The sequence below is a fragment of the Sceloporus occidentalis genome, unplaced genomic scaffold, assembly GCF_023333645.1.
Source record: "Sceloporus occidentalis isolate IW3139 unplaced genomic scaffold, rSceOcc1.0.p SCAF_24, whole genome shotgun sequence".
NCBI lineage: Eukaryota > Metazoa > Chordata > Lepidosauria > Squamata > Phrynosomatidae > Sceloporus > Sceloporus occidentalis.
This window is the reverse complement of record NW_028317004.1, coordinates 10,055,760-10,082,079: the sequence shown is the minus strand read 5'-3', so window position 1 is coordinate 10,082,079 and position 26,320 is coordinate 10,055,760. Positions and strand designations below refer to the sequence as shown.

At 36.4% G+C, this 26,320-nt stretch overlaps 1 protein-coding gene across 1 annotated transcript in view; it reads left to right on the top strand.

The window, feature by feature from the left end:
- Window positions 1–26,320, top strand: part of LOC149300598 (transmembrane channel-like protein 1) — a 75,659-nt gene that overhangs the window by 47,473 nt on the left and 1,866 nt on the right. Inside the window, exons 5-19 of the mRNA XM_089485102.1 lie at window positions 1,395–1,430; window positions 1,633–1,888; window positions 5,089–5,223; window positions 6,174–6,264; window positions 6,868–6,949; window positions 7,109–7,215; window positions 7,704–7,802; window positions 8,890–9,032; window positions 12,502–12,646; window positions 14,722–14,916; window positions 16,429–16,608; window positions 16,714–16,866; window positions 17,994–18,122; window positions 25,428–25,495; window positions 25,606–25,845. Of these exons, the coding sequence (XP_089341228.1) occupies window positions 1,395–1,430; window positions 1,633–1,888; window positions 5,089–5,223; window positions 6,174–6,264; window positions 6,868–6,949; window positions 7,109–7,215; window positions 7,704–7,802; window positions 8,890–9,032; window positions 12,502–12,646; window positions 14,722–14,916; window positions 16,429–16,608; window positions 16,714–16,866; window positions 17,994–18,122; window positions 25,428–25,495; window positions 25,606–25,845 (2,059 nt within the window). The remainder of the gene's footprint in view (window positions 1–1,394; window positions 1,431–1,632; window positions 1,889–5,088; window positions 5,224–6,173; window positions 6,265–6,867; window positions 6,950–7,108; window positions 7,216–7,703; window positions 7,803–8,889; window positions 9,033–12,501; window positions 12,647–14,721; window positions 14,917–16,428; window positions 16,609–16,713; window positions 16,867–17,993; window positions 18,123–25,427; window positions 25,496–25,605; window positions 25,846–26,320) is intronic.

The following is a 26,320-nucleotide window of genomic DNA, read 5'->3' as shown; positions in this document are numbered from 1 at the left end:
TCTTCAGATTTGTTGACTATTGCTACATTATTTTTATTTTTTAAATGTGATGAACTTATTGTAGAGAACTACGGGTACAACAGAGCTATATAATCATCAGTAAATAATAATAGTGTTTCAAATGTTTACTGAGACGAGCTCTAAAAATTAAGTTGTCACTGTTGCAAGTTGGAAGCTTAAAAAAGATTTCAGTAATACTAAATTATTTCCCTTTTGGGAGTGATTAAACAGTTAATAACAGATTGTATCCTGTTTTAACTAAAGCGCATTGTTAGCAAGTATTTGAATGTGTAATATATGTAATGCGGAATGTAAAGCCTTATGGGATGAAAGGTAGGTACCCTGTGTTGATATACTCTAATAGTATGATAAACTGGAGAGCTTCAACTACAATCAGATAAATGTTATTACATCCTTTATTATTTCAAAGAACATACATATGGCTGAAGTATCTGATTTAAACTCAATGAAGATTGTGTATGAAAAGTACATTTGTTAAAAATTGGAACACCAAAATTCATTTTTATACATTTAATACCAAATTACTTTGTGGTAGAAAACAGTGGCTGAGAAGATTCTCCTATCTCCAATAAAAGGACCTATACTGTATTTGCTTTTAGCATGAGTACTGAACACCATAATAATTGTCAGCATTTTATTATACATGACAGTCAAAAGACATCTATGAGCTGTATTGCCTGTGTCTGGTATATAATAACTTAAAATGATGAACTTTTAAGTGATGAGTGTCATGCCACACTTGGCATTTTAAATAATGTATTGGTTTGTCTTTGTGTAGTTTTTTCATATCATTTGAGTGTATGTATGGTGAGATGTGCTGTATTCATTAGTAAGTAAGTAGTAGTAGTAGTAAGTAACTGACCCATTCTTTACGACGCTATACATTTGATCAGGCTTTTTTTAATTAAAAATGTACAATTCAGGTGAAGTACTACACTAGGACCTATATGAGCATGGATTATTTAAGATTGATTTTGCATTTATGTTTCAGATTCCATAGCATTATCACAATATTAGAGAGTCAGAATTAACAATTAAATTAAAAATAACAATTTACAAAATTGACAATAACATCAACACAAGTTAAGACATACTATGACACAAGGAGAAAAGGTCCTTACTCTGATGGCCTTCAATCTTTTACGGGGTTGAGGGAGAATGAATCAGAGACTGTTTGAGGATGATTTTATTGTGGCAAGGGTGATGTTTGGTTTCTTTTCAGAATTCAAGTTGTTGGTAACTTAATAATAGATTGTAAGCTTCTCAGAACAGGTGGATTTTTGGTGAGTACTTAAAGTCAATTCAAATCAATGTTTTTTAGATAAATATATAAAAAAACACTTTTAATGACTAATTTTATTTATATTTCACAGTACATATTGACGTGGAAAATGATGATGAAAATGCAGGTACGCAACAGTTCAGGGTTGTTATTGTACTTAAGCAAAGAAATAAGGGTTAAAGGATGGAATGTTTTTTTTAAAATGTATATTTCAAAATGTAAACTAGATGTAGTATTCATAAGAAAGGTGTGGAAGGACTGACGTGAAAAAGTTTGTAGACAATGTAAATCAAGATAACAAATTATACAATACATTTTGTCTCTAAAAGAGGGAAATGCAGATTCTGAGGATGAAGAAAACTGTCCTCCTAAAAGACGGGACAAAAACTGGAGAGTGCCAGACATGAAGCCATGGTTAGCTGAAATTAATTCTGATGATGAGAAAAATGTTACTGAGGACGTTAATGAAGATGGTGAAAATATCCCTGGGGGTCGGAGGGGAAGAAAGGGCAGGAATGCGGCTGGAGCAGCCAAGAAAAAAGCAAACGATAACAAGAAGAAGGATAAGAAGAAAAAAGATGAAGGGTAATAATCAGCATAGAACAAATTCTACCCTTTATCTATTAGCAATGCAACAATTCCAAAGACTATCCAACATGTATTTAGTACTAGTGTGTGTGATAAGTATGCTCCCTCAATATTAGGTAACTCATGTAGATCTGTATCCTACTCTACCATATCCTATGGTAATGATTAATACACATCATGACAATTAACCCCTTCGTGACAAAGGCTGATTTTACTTTTTGTACCCTTCGTGACAATGGCCGTTTTAACATTTCTGCGCTGCTCGTGTTTAGCTGTAATTTTCTTCTTTCCCGTTTACTGAACCCACACACATTAGATATTGTTTTTTTCAGGACAAGAAGGGCTTTCTTTAGATGACATTGTTTTGATTGTATCATATTATTTACTATTAAAAAAGTATAAAATATTGTGAAAAATTTAGAAAAAAATGACTGTTTCTAACTTTTAGTTGAAAAATCTTTTACTCATCTATAAAAGGTAATAAAAAAACCTGCTAAATAGATTCTACTATTTGTCCTGAGTTTAGAAATACCCAATGTTTTTATGTTTTTTTGCTTTTTTCTGCACGTTATGGAGCAATAAGTACAGGTAGCGTTTTGCTATTTCAAAGCCATTTTTTCCAAATCTGTTAATTCTTCCCTCCATGTGCCATTTCGGGTATCTTTGAAGCCGGCCAATGCAATTTACCCCATCAAATCATAAATTTTTGAAAACTAGACAGCCCAGGGTATTCCAAATGCTGGTATTTTAACCCTTTCCAAGCACTTATTCTACCATCAGCCTTTGTCAAGCTTTATGGTAGTAATTTTTTTGCATTTGTTTTTTCACACACATTTTACTTTAGGTATGAATAAACAGGTTCTGGTATATGTCACTATCATAAAACACCCCAATATGTGTTTAGCAACATCTCCTGAGTACAGCGATACCTCACATGAATGATTTTGCCTGGCTGTTTGGGGGCAAAAGGGCCACATTTGGGGCATGCACATTTTTCAATGTTGAACTTTGGCATTTGGGGATCCACTGCCCTTGCCCTATTTGGTACATCTTTGAGCCGGGCCATTTCAGTGTGCCCAATAAAGCTATATATTTTTGAAAACTAGACACTCCAGGGTATTTCAAATGCTAGTATTTTAACTCTTTCCATGCACCATATCTACCACCAGTCTTTGTCAAACTTTGTGGTAGTCATTTTTTTGCATTTGTTTTGTCACACACATTTTACTTCAGGTATGAATTAAAAAGTTCTCATATATGTCACTATCACAAAACACCCAATATGTGTTCAGCAACATCTCCTGAGTACAGCGATACCTGGCTGTTTGGGGGCAAAAGGGCCACATTTGGGGCATGCACATTTTTCAATGTTGAACTTTGGCATTTGGGGATCCACTGCCCATGCCCTATTTGGTACATCTTTGAGCCGGGCCATTTCAGTGTGCCCAACAAAACCATATATTTTTGAAAACTAGACACCCCAGGGTATTTTAAATGCTGGTATTTTAACTCTGCATGCACACATTTTACCACCAGCATTTTTTCAAAGTTTGAAGTAGTATTTTTGTGTGTGTATTTTTCCCACACACACCTACTTTATGTATGAATTTACAGCTCCTGGTATATGCCGCTGTCACACGACACCCCAATATGTGTTCAGCAACATCTCCTGAGTACAGTGATACCCCACATGCATGGGTTTGTCATTTTTGGGGGGAACTAAAAGGCCACATTTGGTACGTGTGCATTTTTCTAATTGGAAATTAGATGTGTGGCCATCTTTCCCCCCCCGTGTTAATTGGGACCTTGTTGAACCTGGCCAATTCAATTTACCCCATCAAATCATACATTTTTTAAAAGTAGACACCCCATGGGCATTTAATATGCCAGTATTTTAACTCTTTCCATGCGAGAATTGTTTTAAGCTAATATGCTAATTTTAGGACTTGCTCACAAAAATATATTTTTTATATATATATTTTTTGCCTTTTTTTTTATTTTTTTAACATTTTTTTTCAACATGAAGGTTCCCCTGATAGTGACATCAGTGGGAAATTATTTTTACATTTTACTGTTTTTTTACTATTTTTTTTCTAATTATTATTAATTTTATTTTTCATTTATTTTTTCTAATCACACTGTGATTAGAAAGCTGAGCTCCATTGACTTGCATGGTTGAATGCAGTACCTATATTCAACCTGCAAGTGGAGCCAGAGTTCTCTAGAGGGTCAGGAGACCGTCTAGCGAACCTTTTCATCTTTATTATTTTTTTTCCCGGGCCGCCGCCATCTTGCTGATGGCGAAGATCACCGGCAGCTGCGGCTGTGACCGCTCTCCGGAGCGGTCACAGTCCATCCCCAGGTAAGTGTTTGGTGTTGCTGGATGCCTCCTGATCGAGGCATTCCAGCGACACCATTTAAGTTTAGGAGGTGATCGTTGATCGCCTCCTAAACGCTTTTAAAACGGGCGTCCGCCGCCATACAAAGTATGGCGGATGTTGACGCCCCGGGGAGGGGCCAGAGATGGCCCCTTTGTGCCGATAATGGTGTTGCTGAATGCCTCGAGGTCGAGGCATTACAGCAACGCCGTTTCGGTGCAGAAAGCGAAAATAGATCGCTTTCTGCACCCGTTTAATGACATGCCGGTCCTGGCACGTCATTTGTCGTTATCGACTTGAATTTCCGTGACGTGCCCGGACCGGCAATTGTCATCAAAGGGTTAAATATCCCTCATTAATATAATATTTACTATTACACACATTGTATTTAAATATTTGTCCTGCTGTTTTAATGTAGCCCCTCAACTTCAACCCAAAGTCAAGGCAATTAAAGTACAGTTAAAAATAATACTCTAACTATAGTTTGGTTCTAACATTGGCAACTTTGTAAATAGGTTCCTACCACTTATCTGTCTAACAAGCTTTTCATTTATTCCCAAATTCCTTTGAGCTGTGTTTTTATGGATGGAAGGAGGGAGACACATATCTTTAAATGGTGGAACATGAATTGTTTTATTAAAACTAAATAAAGGTATAATTTAAGATGGTCACTATGAACCCATTCAGAAATGTATTGTTTGATATTTTGTTGTGAATGCAAGTTGTAACTTGTTTAACTTTTGTTTCTGTAAGCCAGATTCTTATTTGATACACTACTTGTTATGTCCTTTTTATTGAAGTTTTTTTTTTTTTATTTAGCTCCGACTCTGAGGAGGAAGACATAACAGAGGAGGAACTTGACAAACTAAAGGAAGCAGTAGAAGAGAAAAAGAAATTGATTGCAACAATAAGAAACAAACCTTGGAATATGAAAAAGAAGTTAGAGGTTCTGAAGTACGTATGTGTTCATGAATATTTTAATTTAGAGCTTTGCCAAGGCTTTGTTGGCCTTACAAAATTGGATAACCAAACTACTGGGATGGTGATAGTACTTCTCTAAATTGTGATAGTAATTTTGACACTAATAAGTTTTGCTAAAATATGAGAGAAGTCATTCTAGTGTTCAGAATCTCCCCTTGAATTAGCCTATTGTTTTTAACACAATTAGATCTGTACAAATTTTCCTCTTATATTCAATCTGAGAGATCCCTATGGTTGAACAAAATAAGCTTGGAAGGCATGTGGTAGAGTGAATTCAGTTGGCTTTCAGTGCAAGTGTCACGTTTACTTGCATAACCAGCAAACCATAAGCAGAGCAGCCTGAGCTCTAAGTCTGTACATAGAATCCCACATCATCATCAATTGAGTTTGGGACACTTTTGGACATAAGCTCTCTCTCTGTACATTCTGCAAAACCTTTTAGGTCAAGTGACATCATATCTGAATCAAGGGTGCGCCAGACTTTTTCTAGGGATAAAGGTCTGAAGTGGTAGCAATTCCTGGGTCAAGTTACTACCACTCTTTCTAGTGTTCTATAGCCCTAAAACTCGCAATAATGTTTAGATAAAACATCAAGACAAATGTGAAAATGTCTTCATAAATCAAACTGTAAAAACACACAATAATTATGTAAAAAAACCCACAATAAGATAATCTGAAATGAAAAATGGTGGGATGCAAAAGAGTATGTTTACCTGGGGTGCCATTTGGTGTAGGTGCAGCCTTTAAGGTATTCCCAACCACTGAACTGAGGTTTAATTGAGAACCAATGTCTTTATAAACAACAAAGCTATTTTATTATGAAAATGAATGGAACATATTATGAAATTATATAAGTAATTAACATATTGTGCTAATATAACTTCTGTTTTTTAATATTTTAAGAAATATGTTGCATGTTTCAGAGAAGCACAAGCGTTTGTGGAGAAATTTGAAGGTGCACTTGGAAAAGGAAAAGGGAAAAAGTTTTATGCATACAAGGTCATGATGCTTAAAGTAAGTAACTTCCTTTTTGTACGATCATTTTAAAAGTAGAAGTTACCCCTACGGCCTAGAAACAAAAGTTTGCAAGCAGGACTTAAAGAGAGAGATGAGATAGTATGAGCAAAAAAAAGGAAAACCATAGGCAATATGTGTGCAATCATATGATATTAACGATATTTAAACTGTTTGTGGAAATGTATGTATTTGCTCTTTATTGTGGTACCAGTTATGTATGGATTTTCTAGCAGAACCAGGAGCATATGGTTGTTCAGTTAACATACTATAAGATGACTGACAAAGAAAAAAAAAGGTCCTAAAGACTAATTTTTTGAAAAATCCTTCCTATACACCCAAACTCACACTTGGTATTCATAAGCTACAGGTTTTTATTATGACAATGAAAAACTATGAATTTATTTGTAAAATCCTCAATAACAGTCTCTAATTTTAAGAACATTTCAAAATGGAGCTACTAATTCCCAGAAATGTAATTCGGACAATTTATATTTTTATTCCAATGTTATTATATAAAGTACGTTTTATCCACAGATACATTGTTTAAAAGGTCTTGATTAATTGTAGCTTATTGTAAGATAATATTTGTATTGTTTTTAGAAATGGATGAAATTCCAAAGAGATTTTGAAAATTTTAAAACTGCCTGTATACCTTGGGAAATGAAAATTAAGGAAATTGAAAGTAAGAATTTCATTAACTCTTGCTTGAATTTTGAATTATTTTGAAATATCATATCTTTATATGTTCTAATACAATTCTATTAAAACATCTGTTTCTTTGCTATTTAATCTTGGCATTAAATATTTTATGTGAATATTAAATATTCTGGTCTGTTCCCAGGTCACTTTGGCTCATCTGTAGCATCTTATTTTATATTTCTTCGTTGGATGTATGGCATTAATATGATACTCTTTGGACTGACTTTTGGCTTGGTAATGGTACCTGAGGTAAAAATATTTTCCTATATCATTGTGGGAGGGGAAATTTAAAGTATCTCATTTAAGGTTTCTCAATTCTGCAATATATAACTCTTTAGGGTGGAAAGTGATGTAAAAATTCTATAAAAAGTGCTTTTCTGGATTATGCAATAGATTTCTGCATGACTTGAAAGGCTATTCCCGTGATAAGCAAATTTAAGCAATGAACTGCCGATCCTCGTGTAACTTGCAACTAAATACTCTATAATAGGTTCATTGATGAAAAATAAATAAATAAATAAATAAAATAAAGATATGTAACAATATCCAAATAAATACAAAAAATGACTAAGGCAAATTAGTTAAAATAACTTATAAAAGTTAGTTAATAATTGCTGCATGCAAGTAGAGGGTCTATTAATTGCATAAAATAAAACCAACTGATGAGCTATAAAATATACTGTATGTATATTTAATAATAATTAATAATAATAATTATTATTTTATATTGTATTTAGGCTTTAATGGGCAAGCCTTATGGTTCAATGCCCAGGAAGACTGTTCCTAGGGCTGAGCAGCCAACTGCAATGAATTTTGCTACTCTTTGGGATTTCAGTGTAAGTGTTGGCTGTTACTTATTGTTAATTTTTATATTTTTGGATTTCATTTACTCATTGGTTTTGCTTTGTATTTGTCAAGGTATTGATGCACTGGATGTGTTTCCCCCTAAGAACACTATGAAGTTACCTAGAACATCATTATTTAGGAGCATAGTGGAAAGCATGGAGGTGTGCTTTAATCTTATATTTAGTCAGTTGACTCATACTTTCCAATGCCACGAATATTATATTTAATATTAATTCTTTTGAGTTTGACTGTAGTGCAATGTTAAACATACAATATCTATCACTTGAGGTAAATCTACAGTATATACATACATATACACACATTTGCATATTTACCCAGGGCTAAGCACCAGCTACCCACCTATGTGGCGCCATCCAGCTGTGTGTCACGGTATGACCTCATATTACAGTGCTCAACTGTGGACTGTTGAGCATTGATGTGTGAGGACGGGGGAGGAGACTATAAAGGACTGTGCTGGATGATCAGTGACCTTCCTTTCCACAATACTATAACTACTTTTGGTTCTGGCCCTGCCACCAGATTGGCCTTGTTAATAGTTACCTACTGTATACTGATGCTGGTAGACAGACTCTGAGCCTCTGTAGTACTGTGACAGATTGGGCAAGCAGAGTTGTGCCTCCACTTAACTGAGACTCTTTGATAACAAGGGGCTTTTCCTGCTAAGAACTAATACCCTGAATGCCCTGAAGCCCCTAGTTTGGAAAATGGGCTTCAGGGAGTGGTAGGGGGTCTGGGGGGCAGAGCCCCAAAAGCCATAAATCCCATTTAAGGTGTGGTAACGAAAAAGGATCCACATGTGTCAACATGAAATTGATATATATATATATATATATATATATATATAATGGCAAGGTGTGTGTTATCTAAACATATATATATATATATATATATATATATCAGGCAGTCATTGGTGCAATATAGCAATAAATCTTGGATTATAAAACAAATCAGTATGCTATTATATGAAAACCATAATTTAAATGCAACAATTTCAGGGGAATCTAATAAGTAATATGCTTTTATTTCTACATATTTGATGCATTTATTTTCTGACAGGGGTTTGCACAGTATTCTGTCCTATTCTATGGTTATTACAACAGTCAGAGAACCATTGGTTGGTTGCAGTTTCGGTTACCCCTGTCATATTTACTCGTTGGAATTGGAACCATTGCATACAGTTTCATGGTTGTTATCAGAACGTAAGTGTTTTTAATATATATTTTTAACTAAAAATTTTACATAACCTTTTAAAAATTATAATTAGGCCAGGCTTAAAGCAATCACCCTCTTAAATTCAGCACACATTTATGAGAGCACATTTCTGTTAAATGATGCAATGATGCATTAATGTGTTAGCAATCTTGGCTATATGAATAAAAAAAAAATAATTAAAGACAAATATCTAAAAAAAGCATTTTGAATGTAAATGTTATTTATTAACACAAAAGTAATCTTTTTACGTGTTAAAGTGCATTAAAATTGTTTTTATTTCTCGATTTTCATTGGTGTATTTTTCATAATTTAATATCCAATTAAAAAAATGGCATGGTCTGAATACTTTAATGTGAGGCAAAATTAAATCACTAAATTTCATAAACACTCCAATAATTATATTGACTATTTCCCACTTTAGTATGAAATCAGCATGTACTGAATTTTATAAATAACATGTAATTACTTTATTTTTCTAATAATATTTTCATAATATTAACATAAGACTGGATAGTGCAGAACTATGAATGTTTTTAGTGACACTATCAGATTCAATGCTGCCCAGAATTTATATTTTAATAAAGATTAAAATATCTTTATATCCAGTTTAAATGTGACTTGGAATCAAATTCAGAAATTTACATAGCTATTTACATAGCTTTTCTCTAAAATACAATTTATGCCATTATATTTGTCTATTTACCTTACCATAAAAAACAGAGCATACATTGTTTTTTTCCATCCCAATATGTTGTATATACTTCTCCTCTCTCAAACCAATACCGCCAATTGATATGTGTGGAGAATAATCCGTTCTGCATTGTGTAATAATGATAAATGTAATACCCTTGTTACCTCTAAGAACTAACATATAACCTTATCCCCTTTTCCAGATAATATATATGTCTAGTTCTACTAAGGTTTTCTACCTGATATTAATATAAAACAGCCAACCCAAGATTCTGACCAGAGAGCTTTAATTAGAATCTGCCCAGATTAATGTTACAACAAAGGCAAAACCAGAGTTACAGTTATATACAGATGACAATCATTCATACCACTCACAAACATCCCATCTATCTAATATCTGCTGCTAAGTGTGTATGCAAAGGGGGAGACTCGCCAATCTAGTCTTACCGGCAAGTATAAACAGGAAAGCAGTGCACTGCATCTCTATGAACTATATTATAAATTAATCCACATATGTTACCTTGTTCCTTCTAGAATAAGCAAATTTACCAAACTGTTCAAGCTTATATTGATGTTGCGGTAAAAAAGCGGGTACCCACCTGCATATATGGTTGATTTTTTAGAAAAATCAGACCCCTTATAATTACTACCTGACATTTGGAGAGTGTTGTTGTTGGGTGGCAGCTGTAAGAATGAGGAAGTATACGTATATATATATATATATATATATATATATATATATATATATATATATATATATATATATATATATATCTATATATATTCCTTTTGGAACTATTCACTTATCGTTTTATATCTTGTCACTTTGGGTTTACATTGGTTTTTCTCATACACTATATACACACACACGTATATATATCTTTTCTTCCCTTATAATTAAACTCTGGGAATTTTTTTGCTTCCTAATGGGTCGAGAGATCATGGTCCATCCATAGAACTTCTTTAAAATATGCTTGGCAAGATTTTGGAGAAAACTAAATATGCCCTCCTGGCTCAAAATAAAAACATTAATTCCACTGGGCTGGTCTAATACTACACTGAAAAGTATGGTCACTTTGGCATTCAAATATTAAATTGTTATTCTATATTATTCTATTTCTTCCTATGAGTACAAATTTATATAAATAGACATATTAATCTCCCTGCATATAGTCCACTTGCTTATGATCAATTTAATCATTGCTTGCCGACACTGAGATATTATATTATATTATCATATTATATTACTTGTCCCTTCTTAATGTTTTGTTTCTGTTTATTTATTGGAAAAAACTAAAACTTTGTATACCTGTATATTAATTTAAAGGTAACTTGCAAATAGTGCACTAGATTGTGAATGGTTTCATTGCAATTAGGGTTTATTCACTAAAAAACTAAAAAAAAAGTTGAGTAGTGGGGGTGATCCAATAGCCACAGTGGCAAATAGACCATGGAGTCTTCTGAGGCAGCACTCCCTTTATTCCCTCCTTGGCTGAAACCTACAGGGGGCCACTGAAGACTTCAAGGGGAAACGGTGGCCAAAACGGCAAATCTTCTGAGATCTTGCTCCACTGTTGAAATAACAAAAAATGATTGAAGCTTGCTTCCCCTGTAATCATGAAAAAGGTGCTGGTGCTCCAAGTGGGTTAAGGCCAGGTCCCCAATCTTCTTCTGGGGCTGCACTCCATAAGGGCATATGCAGCCCCTACATTCCCTCCCAGACTAAGGGCAAAGGAGGGCTGGATCTTCCAATGGTCTGCCCTTAATAGGAGACACACTGAGGTCTTCAAGGAGGGATGGTGGTCAAAAGGCTCAAACCATCCCTCTCACCAAAAAGCCTAGTCTTTGGGGGGAGTCACACTACTATGGTATTGTCAACATGACCAATAAAACTGTGTCCAGAATCAAAATAACGTGTACAAAACAGCAAAAGAATGATAGTGAAACATCTGATCAGCATGCTGTATCTGGGCCCAGCTCATGATATAAGTTTTTTTCATGCCATCACCAGCCATAAGCCAGGGGCATATTTAAGTGAAGGATAAACAAAAAAGGTGTAGGCTTTGAAGGGTCTGATAGAATCCTGGTGCACTTACCAACTCAGGAATTTGGCATCGTACATTGTAGCATTACGATCAAGCAAGCACATTTATTTAATCTTTTACTGTTTCTTTTTATAAATGTTTATTTTTTACAAATACCCATCCCCCCTTTTTGTCACTATAGCACCCTATGCCCTTACCTTTCCTTTAAAGTACTGTGCAATCATAAGGCCTAGGCCTTCTCTGACCCAAAGTCAGCAAATCCATTTTTGGTAACAAACAGCCGGCTAGAACAAGCCTTTTATTGTACACACATTTGAATGCTTGTACTTTTCATCTGTATATGACTTATATTTAATAAAGTTAAATTGGAGGGCATTGGAGTCCTACTGTTTTCAGCGCTAATAACAATATTTGTTTTGTTGTTGCACTCACCAACTCGAATCAGTGTAGTGAAAGTGCCCCCCCCCGACCAAGCATCAAAAACACATTTATAATCATTACATAAAATAAAAGAAGCAATCTCTTGTATGGTATTGGTAATTGAAAAATTCACTTAAGGGAAGTTACCACTGAGTGGAAGAGAATACTTGTGGACTGGGCATATTTGGGAGTAGTTAACCTTTAATTTATCTTCTGTAAACTCGTCTCAATTTATGCCACCTAGAGCTGATACAACTCACATAAAATATTTATATACTATATTTTGAAACCTATCTTACAGAATGGCCAAAAATGCTAATGATGATGGAGGAGGTGATGACAACAGCTTTAATTTTAGCTGGAAAATGTTTACAAGTTGGGATTATCTCATTGGCAACCCAGAGACAGCTGACAATAAATTTGCATCAATAACCACAAGCTTTAAGGTAAGTAAATCTGTCACTATGCCAAATCCAACATTTAAAGCTCTATATGCTAAATAAAGCTATGTAATGATGTTTCTAGAATAAAATAAGCGATGCATATGCATTAAATTACTGGTTCAAAGAGCTATTGTAAATTGGGTAAGGAGAAGGGAGGTAACTTCAAGACAGGCAATATATTGCATAATGGTGGGCCTACCATAGACTGACACTAATATAAACTTCCATAACATGAACATAAACTAAATATCTTCAGAACTACTAGAGATATTGACTAGGGCTGCAACTAACGATTATTTTCATAATCGATTAGTTGGCCGATTATTTTTTCGATTAATCGATTAATCGGGTAAAAAAAAATATGCAAATTTTTCGTTTATTTTAAATAAAAACGTATAATTTACAATGGCATTTCACGATTCGCCTTCTTATTTTACTGACATAATAATTAAAGCTATATTTTAACAAGAACTCAAAAAATACCAAAAAAAGCTTTACTAGTAAATATTCATGTAAACTATTTTTGCCCAGTTATGCACATCTCACCCCCAGCTTGCCTCTCTGTCCCAGAAATGCATATCAGGAGGGGTATAAGGCATATCAGGGGACAGAGTGGCATATAGGAGGTATAAGGGGATACGCATTATACCCCTCCTGATATGCCTTATAGCCCCCTATATGCCACTGATATGCCACTTTGTCCCCTAATATGCCACTGTGCCCCCTGATATGCCTTATAGCCCCATATATGCCACAGTGCCCCGATATGCCACTGTGCCCTCCTGATATGCCTTATAGCCCCCTATATACCTTTACCCTTGATATGCCACCATGCCCCGATATGCCTTTTACCCCTATATGCCACTGAGATGCCACTGTGCCCCCTGATATGCCTTATAGTGCCTTCATGCCACTGTCCCCCCTGATACACCTTATAGCGCCTTCATGCCACTGTCCCCCCTGATACACCTTATAGCCCCTTTATGCCACTGTCCCCCCTGATATGCCTTATAGCCCCTTTATGCCACTGTCCCCCCTGATATGCCTTATAGCGCCTTCATGTCACTGTCCCCCCTGATACACCTTATAGCCCCTTTATGCCACTGTCCCCCCTGATATGCCTTATAGCCCCTTTATGCCACTGTGCCCCCTGATATGTCTTATGCCCCCCCCGATATAAGAAAAACTGACATCACTAAAATTGTTTTTTATATTTATATTTATTAAATATAGACAAAAAAAATACACAATACAATATAAATATATATAAATATATGGACAATAAATCAAATATTATAGACATAAAAAAAAACCACAAATGCACATAATTAATAGATCCCGCAACAATTCTACCTGCCCCACCAGGGGTTAATATATCAACAGAAGAAACACAGGGCAAATGAGCATAAAAATAAAGATAATACTTACCCAGTGCTGCTTACTTGTCCTGTTTTTCTTCTGTTGATATATTAACCCCTGGTGGGGCAGGTGGAAGTGGCAGTACACAGTGCACATCGCCCACTTAAATCCAAATCCCCTGCAGGCGCTGCAGCGGGACCTGGATCCTCTCCGGCAGCCGGTAGGGGTCTGTGTGATGCGCGCAGACAGCCGCTTCTCCCCTCCGCTTCCGTTGGGGCTTCCATGATGGAAGCCGCACCGGAAGGTCACATGACGCCGGGTTCAGTAATAGAAGCCCCGGCGGAAGTGGAGGGGAGAAGCGGAGGATGTCTGTGTGTTTTGCACAGACCCTCACCGGGTGGCAGAGAGGATCCAGGTCTCCTGCAGCTTTGCGGGGGGTCTGGATTCTACAGTCAAACAGAGATCGGATTATAGAAGGACGGGAGTTTTTCAGAGCGTTTGCTCTGAAAAACATAATTTTATAAATCGATAAAAATCGATTCAACTAATCGATTATGAAAATCGTTGACAACGATTTTCATAATCGATTATTATCGATTTTATCGATTCTTTGTTGCAGCCCTAATATTGACCAACAAAAATATAAACTATTATGCTAAATGTATAAACAGTCATACTTCGAATTGTTTTTTATTTTTATTTTCCTGTTGTCATAACAGGAATCCATTTTGGAAGAACAGGAAAACAGAAAAGAGGAAAATATTCACTTAGTGCGGTTTCTTAGAGTTCTTGCAAACTTTCTTGTAATGTGCACTCTGGCAGGAAGTGGATATCTAATTTACTTTGTTGTACGGCGGTCCCAGCAGTTTGCCTTGGACGGTCTGGAAAAATATGGTTGGTGGGAACGTAATGAAGTAAGTGCTAAATATATGCTAACAATTGAAATGCACAGACAGCATAATATGAGTAGGAAAGACAAAGCAAAGTGTTGATTATCCAGTGCCTATACCTTACACCAACAGCACTAGATATCTGTGTGATGTTATACAGTGCACTTCCGATACATTTAGGAACAAATGTACAACCTTGTAAATTTGTCACTTTCTTATAAGATGTTTCTCCCAATATTTCAAATCATATAGTGAGTATAGGTGAAAAAAACAAAAAATAAATTGTATATAGTGTAGTAGTTTGTTTCAAAACAGTGTCCTTTTTCTTTTAACCCTTCAAAAAAAAGGGTCTCCACTTCAAATATCCAAGACAACCAATGAGCTCAGAAGGAAAAAATGAAGGCATCAGCATCACATATGAATAATCAGGCATACACAGGGTTAAATCCAATAAAAAGTTTAAAAACGTTATTATTTTATTTTGATATACTAAAAATGCTTGGATTTGTGTTATTCCTTTTACTATATTTCTCACATGTTCCCCTATATAGTTCTCCATATACACGTACTGGCCACTTAATTAGGTACACCTGTTCAATTGGTTGTTAACACAAATAGCTAATGAGCCAATCACATGTCAGTAACTCCCCAAAAGCATATGCAACCCCTTTCCTCCCTGGCCTAAGAGAAAGGGATCACCCACAAGGGCCAACTCTTGTCTCACCAAAAAAAATGGGAACCAGTTCATAAATGGCCTTTTGGTGATACAAAAATTCACAAAAATCATTTATAATCATTACATAAAATAAAAGAAGCAATCTCTTGTATGGTAATTGAAAAATTCACATAAAGAAAGTTACCATTCAGTGCAAGAGAATGCTTGTGGACTGGTCATCTGTGCTCAGCATTAAATATGGGAAAGGGGCATATTTGGGGGTGGTTAACTTTTAATTTATCTTCTGCAAACTTGCCTCAATTTATTCGACCTAGCGCTAATACATTATAATATTGAGTTCACTGTACTCCAATGGCCTCCACAGTCACCAGATCTCAATCCAATAGAGCACCTTTGGGATGTGATAGAACGGGAGATTCGCATCATGGACATGCAGCCGACAAATCTCTAAGGACCTTTTCCATCACCTTGTAGAAAGTATGCCACGAAGAATGAAGGCAGTTCTGATGGCAAAAGGGGGTCCAACCTGGTACTAGCAAGGTGTACCTATTAAAGTGGCCAGTGAGTGTATACTGGTGTCCAAAAGGAAATTCTATCCAGTAGACTACATTTGTGAAGGAACATATATAGATTTAAAAAAAAAAATGTTTTGCCATTAACAAAGGAAATAAAGATGGAAATTTCTTTACTTTTGCTATTTTGCATTCATATTTTGCAACCGTAAACATCTAATTTTCTGGTTATGAAATTTTATGGCAGCACTTAGTGATAGTTGCAACTGTATGAGTACATGCTAACCATTTGATGCAATCATTCTATTTAAAGGCATTCTTAATGTGTAAATATTTCTTTTGTGATAGGTGAATACAGTTATGTCTTTGTTAGGGATGTTTTGCCCAACATTGTTTGATGTAATTAGTGGACTAGAGAACTATCACCCAAGAATAGCACTGAGGTGGCAACTGGGACGCATATTTGCCCTGTTTCTGGGTAACTTGTACACATTTCTTATTGCCCTCATGGATGAAATTAATCTTAAGGTACAGTAAAGTTTATATTGATCTTATTTTTGTTTCTATTTTATGTTATATAACATATCAAGCTGATGATTTTTTTATTTTATACTTTGTTTTTACTTATTATAGAGGAAAGAAGAGAAGATTGTACAATATAACATGACACTGTGGGAAGCCAGTCTTTATAACGCATCATATTCAGAAAATTCAACAGGCCCTCCTTTTCAGGTTGATCCGGCTGATGTTCCTCGGGGACCATGCTGGGAGACAATGGTGGGCCAGGTCAGTAAATTATGTGGGGGCAAAATTTATGATGTTCAACTGAAATGAATGAGTTTGTCTTCTTTAAGTTTGCTTTTAAAAGGTAGTGCCTTCTCTTAAAGCAAATATGTCACATTTCCCATTTCCTATTATGGTAATACAATTTTAATGGTGGCATTTTAATAAAAAAATACTCATCTTTTGCATTTTTATATATTTATATCTATCTTTCCATTTATCCAATCTGAGAAAATATCCCAATATGTTTTTCATTGATATTCATAACCAACTTATTTCGAAAAATCGAAATGACTACCAAACAGAATTTAAATCCAATGTAAAATAACCCAGTAGAAGCATGAGGGGTGCTCGCTCTATTCTGTATCACTAAAGACCATACTGGTGAATGCTACTAGCATTACTATGCAACAAAAAGTCACATGGCCAAAAATAACAGTACCACATTTAAGATGACCCCTTGGCAGATTAAGTTCTATATTATTATTTCCTTTATATGATAGAAAGACAGACAGATCACAAGTAAGCCAAACAAAGCAGAGCTCCAGATATTGTTATTATATGTAAGAATTTTGTTTGACTGTACATTGTTGTAGCGCAAAGTGACTGTACTAATGTATACCTTAACAACATTAGTTGAGCCATGCAGCAACTGTGAGTGATCACAAGAAAGCAAACTTCATATTAGAGTGAGAATATTTATCTGTATTAACAAGGTCAAGCTTAGCAATATTAGACCAATATCTTTCAACTATACTTCTTATAGAATGATTGACCAGATTTAAATTACTAAATTAACTTCATAATCTAAGGTGGCCAAACACCTAGAAATATAAAATTAAAAACTTTGCTGGCACAACCCAAACATTTTAAAGATATTTCCCTAAAAATATTAGGGAGAATTTTGTCCACAACATAAATACATGCACATTATCAAATGTAAAATCCATCAATAGGGTGTGGAATCCCCAGTAATGAAAGGGTTAAAATAAATTATGAGAAATTGTAAATTGTAGAATTTTTTAAAAACTAATTGAAAACAAATGTAGTGGTGGCAGCAAAGAATAATTTCCATAATTGTGCACTTCCCTACTTGATTTGGAAATTAACACATTTTGTTATATTTACAGGAATTTGTTCGTCTGACTGTTTCTGATATTATGACCACTTATATTACAATTCTTACTGGAGATTTTTTGCAAGCCGTGTTTGTACGTTTTTTTAATTATTGCTGGTGCTGGGATCTGGAATATGGATGGGTTAGTAATACACATTTTATTTTTATATAATTATAGGAGTATGCTTTTATTGCAGTTTACATCATTTTTAAATTAGAAAATGTATTTTCATTGGATATAATGTCTCACTGTTTAAGATAAAAAGAAAGAAGAGGAGATAGGTATCTAAAATACTTAATAGGTGGTACACTGATTGTTTTGAACTTTGAAGGCCAACAATACTATTTTGCACCTAACAACCCAGCTATGGTGAGATCGTTTAGGTGCATACTAGCCATCCTGGACTTGTTCTGTGGTTACAAAGGGTGTTAGTTTCTGGATCTGGAAAGAGATCCAAAGCTAAAAGGTGTTTTAGTCAATGAAGAGTTTGACTGAGCCATGTTTTGATCTTGAGTCCAGCTAGAACCAGCAGCAGATTACAGCTGTAGTGTGGTACCAGCAGCAGATGATGTGGTTTTAGTTACAAAGCGTTATCAAATAGCACACCAGCGCAGATGGAACTTAATAGCTGTCTTTCAAGTTCTAGGCCAGCCAGATGACCCTTTGATAATCTTGTTCTAATTAACTGATGTCTTTTTACCAAGATATTCTTGGTCTTATCAATATTAACTTTCAACCAACTAGCAATCATCATTTCTATGAGATTTCCTAAGTAACTGTTGATAAAATATATTGACAAGTAACCTCCATCATTACCAGACAGGAAGAGTCTCAGACAATTAACCTCCTCCATTACCAGACACAAGCAGTCTTAGACAATTAACCACCTTAATTATCAGACATGAGCAGTCTCAGATAATTAACCACAATCATTATCAGACATGAGTAGTCTCAGACAATTAACCCACCTTAATTATCAGACATGAGCAGTCTCAGATAATTAACCCTCTCCATTACTAGACATGAGAGGAATCAGGAGAAGCTTTTGTTGTAGTTATCCACAGGCTGTAGTCGCACAGAATCATTTCTTTGGAGCACTGGCAGACCTCTTGCACCTTTGTTATAATAATGTTCCTGTCGTTTTTGGTTTTCGTGTAACCTGACTCGAGTCTGCTCCAGAATTTTGGGTTTTAGTAGCTGTTCACTCATTGGCAGAAGAGTCTTTGTTCGCCTGCTCATAAGCCTTTGTACTGGACAAACCCTGGCTTGGTGTATTGCGTTGATCCAATAAAGACAGATATATATCTGTCCTTGCTAGCTTTACCTTCCGCATCAGCCCCTTTACAGTTTTGACCGCAGACTCTGCTTTTCCATTACTTTGCGGGTATCCTGGGGATGAAGTCTGATGGTCAAACTCCTACTTTGTACTGAAATCTTTAAATTCCGCTGATGAAAATTGTGCAGCATTGTCTGAAAACACAATGTCTGGGATGCCATATCGTGCAAAATGGGCTTTTAATTTTCTAATAACTGTGTTAGATCTGGTGTCCTTTAAATGGTCCACTTCCCAAAAATTAGAAAAATAGTCCACAGTTATTAAAAAGTCCTTGTTATCCCAAGTGAACAAATCTGTACCGATTTTTTCCCAGGGTCTTTTCAGAATTTCATGTGTGTGCAGTGTTTCCTTACTTTGTTTGTCTTCCCAACATCGGCATATACTACACTTCTCGATAAAGATTCCTAACTGTTCATTCATACCAGGCCAATAAACACACTCTCATGCTCTCCGTAAACAACCCTCTATGCCAATATGTGAGGCATGTATTCTGTGCATTATATCTTGTCTCAGACCTTCAGGTATAACTGCTCTTTCCCCCTTAAAGATTACTCCATGCTGTACTGACAACTCATCTCGGATATGGAAAAAAGGAGAAACATCCACTGGGACATATTGTTTACATTTAGGCCAGCCTTCCAGAATTACTTCTTTCAAAAGTTTCAGTGTCTTGTCATTTTCTGTGTGTTTGTATTGATTGTAGCCGTTCTTGTGTCAAGGGCAAATATTCGACCATATTGATAGTCGCGATGTCTTGAGCTATTCCTTCGTCCGTTGTTATTGGTAAATAAGCTCTACTGAGGGCATCTGCAATAAGTAAGTCTTTTCCTGGACAGTAGCAGATGGTGAAGTCATATTTCTGCAGTCTGAGCAGCATACGCTGCAACCTCTTTGGAACATTTAGTAATGCTTTCTTTGTTATACTTTCTAACGGCTTGTGATCAGAATGCACTACTACAGGTCGACCATAAGTATACTGATGAAACTTTCCCTTACGAAAAATTACTGCAGTTTTTTGGACATGAAAAACTGCAATACTGCACTTTTACTGCAGTATTACTGCATAGTGCATCTTTGTGTGTCAGCTGTCATAGTGGTTCACACATTTAGACAGATAATTTACCATGCCCAGGAAGCGCTGGACCCCACGCACATCTGTAGGTGAGGGCATTCCTTGAATTGCCTTGACTTTTTCTGGATCCACTTTCAATCCCTGAGATGCTAGGAGATGTCCAATGTATGGTACTTCAGTCAACTTAAGTTGCAATTTTTCAAAATTTTGTTTGATATTGTGTTTCCTACATCTTTCTAAAAATAGAGTCATTTTTTGATCATGATCCTGTATTGCAGACTCCATATTTTCACCTTCTCCTATCACCAGTATATCATCTGCTATTGTTTTGATTCCTGGAGGTCCCTCCAGAGCTTGGTTGAGCTTCTGCTGAAACACTTGAGGAGCCGGACTTATTCCCATAGGCATTCGAAGCCACCTATATCGCCCAAATGGTGTAGCAAAAGTTGTCAAATAGCTAGATTGCTCATCTAACTCTACGTGCCAAAATCCATTTTTGACATCACAGACAGAAAATATTTTAGCCTTTGAAAGATCCGGTAAAATATCATCAATTGTAGGCAATGGGTAATGGTTTCTTTTCAGGGCCTTATTAAGAGGTTTTGGGTCAATACAGATTCTTAATTTTCCCGATGGTTTCTTGACTATCACTAGGCTGCTTATCCAATCTGTGCTCTGTTGTACTGGTGCTATTATACCTCTTTTCTGAAGGTCTTGGAGTTCTGCTTTCAGAGGGTTTACCATGGACACGGGCACCCTCCTTTTGGGTAGTTTTGTTGGTTCAATTTTATTATTCACTTCTAATTTATATCTACCTTCCAGACATTCATCTCCCTCAAACACATCTGAGAATCATGCTTGTAAGGTATGCAAATCAATAGGTGCCTGGCTATCAGTTTGCTGTGGCCCTGTGTGACAATCCATTGCCATAATGTTGTGAAACTGCACTTGTATTAAATTCATTGCCTGAACAGCTTTTATTCCCAGCAGAGGAACATGGTCACCCTCCTTTACCACTGTAAATTCCAACCTATAACATTTGTTATTACGTGGGTTTTTCAGTTTAAGTCTGCACTTACCCACAGGTTTAAGAATGCTTTTATTGTACATCATTAGGACTTGATCTGTAGGTTGTATGTCTACGGTCTTATTCAGCAGATGAGATGGAATAACATTGCAGCTTGCCCCACAATCTAACTGAAATTGGATGGGCTTTTTATCCAGCATCATAGTGGCAAAGAGCTGGGTTGCTCTGTTTGTAGTTGGTTGTTGTATTACATTTACACTGTCTGCTTCAGGTTGTAACTGAATCCACATCACATCCTCATAACTATCTGACTCTGCGTCCTCTGTGACTGCATGTACTTTCATGTGCTTACACTGTGTAGAAAAATGGTTGCTTTTGCCACAACTCCTGCATGTCTGTCCATAAGCTGGGCATTTCTCTTTGTTTCTCTCATGTCTTTTTCCACAGTATTTACACACCAGTGGATATCCAATACTCTTACTTGCATTAGCATGTGCCTTTCTTACTTTTGATGTTACAGCATGTACAATGGAATGAGAAGGACTCTCTATCATTTTCACACTTTCTCTTGTCAGATGTGAGGCTCTACATATTTGGAGACATTTTTCAAGACTCAGCTCATCTTCTCTTAAAAGTATATCTCTTACTTGGGAATCCCTTATACCACAGACTATTCTGTCCCTGATTAAAGGACTCAAACTCACAGATTGTTGCTAACCTTTTCATATGTGTGACATATGAGTCCATTTTCCCTCTGGCTCCTGATTCCTTGAAAAAAACATATCTTTCCACAGTTTCATTCTTTTTTGGGTCACAGTATTTATCAAATGCTTGTATATCTCTCAGTGCAGGGGGTCTCTGTTTCACCTGGGATGCTTAGTGTCTTGGCTATTTCTCTACCTTCCACACCAATCAAATAATAAAATAGTTTTACCTTCTTGCTCTCATCTCTTGCTGTCAGTGTCAGATCCACATACATTGTAAACTCCTCTTTCCAGCTTCTCCAAGCTTGTGACAAGTTAGCAGCACTGAGATTCAAGCTTTCTGGTGGTTTTTGAACAGCTTCCATGATATAATCAGTAAGCTTACTTACAGTGTTCTCTGCTGTATATAAGTCTGCTACTCAAACAGGCTTCCCAGTGCTCTGAAGGCCTCTCTGTGTCTCTGCTGTATATTGCTCAAAAGCTCCAGGTTTTCTTTTGCAGTTTATAGATTCAGTATTATCCACATACCGCTGCCACCATGTTTTGATACCTCCTATGCATAGATTGATGCACTCTCAGTTAAGGGTAAAACAGGCTTCTTTATTATGCATAGCTTCATAACATACAACTGCCATGCTGTAGTGATGTCCGGATCATGAACGAATCGTTCATTTGATCCGGTTCTTTTTAGTGATCCGGATGAGTCGGTTCACTAGACTGAACGATTCGTTTGTAGCGGTTCAGTCTGTGAATCATCATGCAGCTGTAACCTGATCCTAGAGCTGTGAGTCATCTGCAGAGCACTCTGGGGTCAGGTTACAGCTCATTAATTCTCACAGGAACGATGACTCATAGAGTCAGAGATTCGTTCAAAGAGTCGAATGATACGAAGAGTCGAATGAACCGAAGAGTCGAATGAACCGAAGAGTCGAATGAACCGAAGAGTCGAATGATTTGAATCTTACAGGGATCCGGATCTTACAAGGATCCGAATCTTACAGAGATTCGAATCATTCAGAGAAAATCACTGATACCATACTTTTATAAATAAATACATTAATAATGTTCACACTGCCCCCAGGATTTAGATTCCCCTGAGTTTGCCCCCCTTTACCTATAACTGCACCTACAGTTAACTTTATTACATTAATTAAATTAACCCTCAATCATCAGCATAAAATTAACCCTTATACCCCATCAACCATAACTGCCCCTGAAATTAACCGTAAAGATCCCATTAACCATAACGGCCCCTGAAATTAACCCTAAAGACCCCATTAACCACAACGGCCCCTGAAATTAACCCTAAATACTCCATTAACCATAACTGCCCCCTAAATTGCATGTACTCCAGATAAATTACCTAATAAATTGGTATGGTTGATGGGGTCTTTAGTGTTAATTTGGGGGCAGTTATGCTTAATGGGGTGTTTAAGGATAATTTAGGGGCAGTTATGCTTAATGGGGTCTTTAGTGTTAATTTAGGGGCAGTTATGCTTAATGGGGTGTTTAAGGATAATTTAGGGGCAGTTATGCTTAATGGGGTCTTTAGTGTTAATTTAGGGGCAGTTATGCTTAATGAGGTGTTTAGGGTTAATTTGGGGGCAGTTATGCTTAATGGGTCTTTAGTGTTAATTTAGGGGCAGTTATGCTTAATGAGGTGTTTAGGGTTAATTTGGGGGCAGTTATGCTTAATGGGGTTTTTAGTGTTAATTTAGGGGCATTTATGCTTAATGAGGTGTTTAGGGTTAATTTGGGGGCAGTTATGCTTAATGGGGTGTTTAGGGTTAATTTGGGGGCAGTTATGCTTAATGGGGTCTTTAGTGTTAATTTGGGGGCAGTTATGCTTAAAGGGGTCTTTAGTGTTAATTTGGGGCAGTTATGCTTAATGGGGTCTTTAGTGTTTATTTGGGGGCAGTTATGCTTAATGGGGTGTTTAGGGTTAATTTGGGGGCAGTTATGCTTAATGGGGTGTTAAGGGTTAATTTTAGGGGCAGTCATGGTTGATGGGGTGTTAAGGGTTAATTTTAGGGCAGTCATGGTTGATGGGGTGTTTAGGGTTAATTTAATGGTGAGGGTTAATTTAATTAATTTAATAAAGTTAGCTTAAGGTGCAGTTGCAGGTAAAGGGGAATGTAAATCCTGGGGGCAGTGATTATGAATGTATTATTTATAACAGTATGGTGACATTCTCTGAATGATTACAATGCCAATGAAGGCAGAGAGTCGTTCAAAGATCCGGATCTTACAATGATCCGGATCTTACAATGATCCGGATCTTACAATGATCCGGATCTTACAATGATCCGGATCTTACAGTGATCCGGATCACTGTAAGATTCGGATCCCTGTAAGATCCGAATCTTTGAACGACTCTCTGCCTTCATTGACATCACTGGAGGCAGGGGGGAGGATTCATAATGAAAGGGGCGGGGCCAATCGTTAGTGTGCCTGCACGGAGTTACTGGAAAACAGTAACTCCGTGCAGACACACTGAGTGATCCGAAGATCCGGATCATGAATCGGATCATTTCAGTGAACGAATCGAAATGATCCGATTCACTTTAATGATCCGAACTTCCCATCACTACCATGCTGAGCTGGTTAGCTCCAAACTACAGTTACTACAACTCCCACTGAACTCTCTAGCACCCTCTGCAGGTTGCTTGTATAACATTGCTACATGTATGTGTATATGTGGGTTAATGGGCAAGTGGGTGTGAAGGCAGTGTATGTGTATATGTGTGTTAATGGGCAGGTGTGTGTAAAGGCAGTGTGTAAGGGCTGTGTATGTGTATATGTGTGTTTATGGGCAGGTGTGTGTAAAGGGCAGTGTATGCGTGTTAATGGCCAGGTGTGTGTAAAGGCAGCATGTATATGTATATGTGTGTTTATGGACAGGTGTGTGTAAGGGCAGTGTAAATAAAATAACCTCTGTAAAAAAAAATAGCTGGGGGGAACAATTTTAGTAGAGTCTAAAGCTTTTAACGTAGGTTTACTCAATGACATCTACATAAAGCGTGTATTAAAATACACTAATGCAAATAAGATCAAACTGTGTTTACCTTACTGATGTTTATATCTTTGCTACAATTTGGGAGTAATTGTAATAAAAATAAATAATAAAAAAAAAACCCTATTCTTGAGTAAATATCTATATTTGGGTTACCTCTATTGACATTTGTCTCCAGTGAAGCTCTTTAGACATTTATACTTGTAATTAAATCGTATTTTTTCAATTTCATTTCAGTCTTACATTGTAAGATGTCATAAGTGTTATTATTTTAATCTTTGTCCTTTTTTCTAGCCATCATATTGTGAATTTGATATCAGCGGTAATGTGTTGGGATTAATTTTCAACCAAGGAATGATCTGGTATGTATTTAACGTATAAAATTGAACTGTTGTACTCTTAGACTGAATTACTATTCAAAATGGTTACCTGATCTAAAAGCATATAAGCTGTTTTGTGTTTATGTTTTTAGGATGGGATCATTCTATGCACCATGCCTCCCAGCTATCAATGTATTTCGGCTTCATACTTCCATGTACTTGCAGTGCTGGGCTGTTATGTGCTGCAATGTTCCTCACGCAAGAGTGTTTAAAGCCTCCAGATCTAACAACTTCTACATGGCCATGTTACTGTTTATCCTCTTCCTGGCTATGTTACCAGTCATCTATACCATTGTATCAATTCCACCATCATTCGACTGTGGACCATTCAGGTTGTAATTTTTAAACCTCATCGTTTGTTTCATTTATTAAGATGTTTAACATAATGATTAATAAAAAAAAATCTAATGTTTTTAAGCTAAAAAACATACAAATGTGTGATGTTGAACAGAAATGTGTTTACAGTTCACTTTACAACACACAGAAGAAAAAACGAATTGTCATCTTTGTGAGATGCTCAACCAGGCCTGACTGGCCATCAGGCAAATCGCAGATTGGGTGCTGCTGTGTGTGCTGACTGGCTTGAAATCCGCACACTACATGAGCAAAAATACCTTGCGTCTGCTCATATCCAACCTCTGGCTTACTTCATTAGGAGCCACCGGCTATAAAATGCCAGATCTGCTTCCTCATGCCCAGCCCTCTGCACAATTATTGGCCACCCTTCCCTCTTTAACTGTTGCTAGAGTACAACTAAAATGCTCTCATGGGGCAAAATCACACTATTTTATTTATTTATTTTGTTCA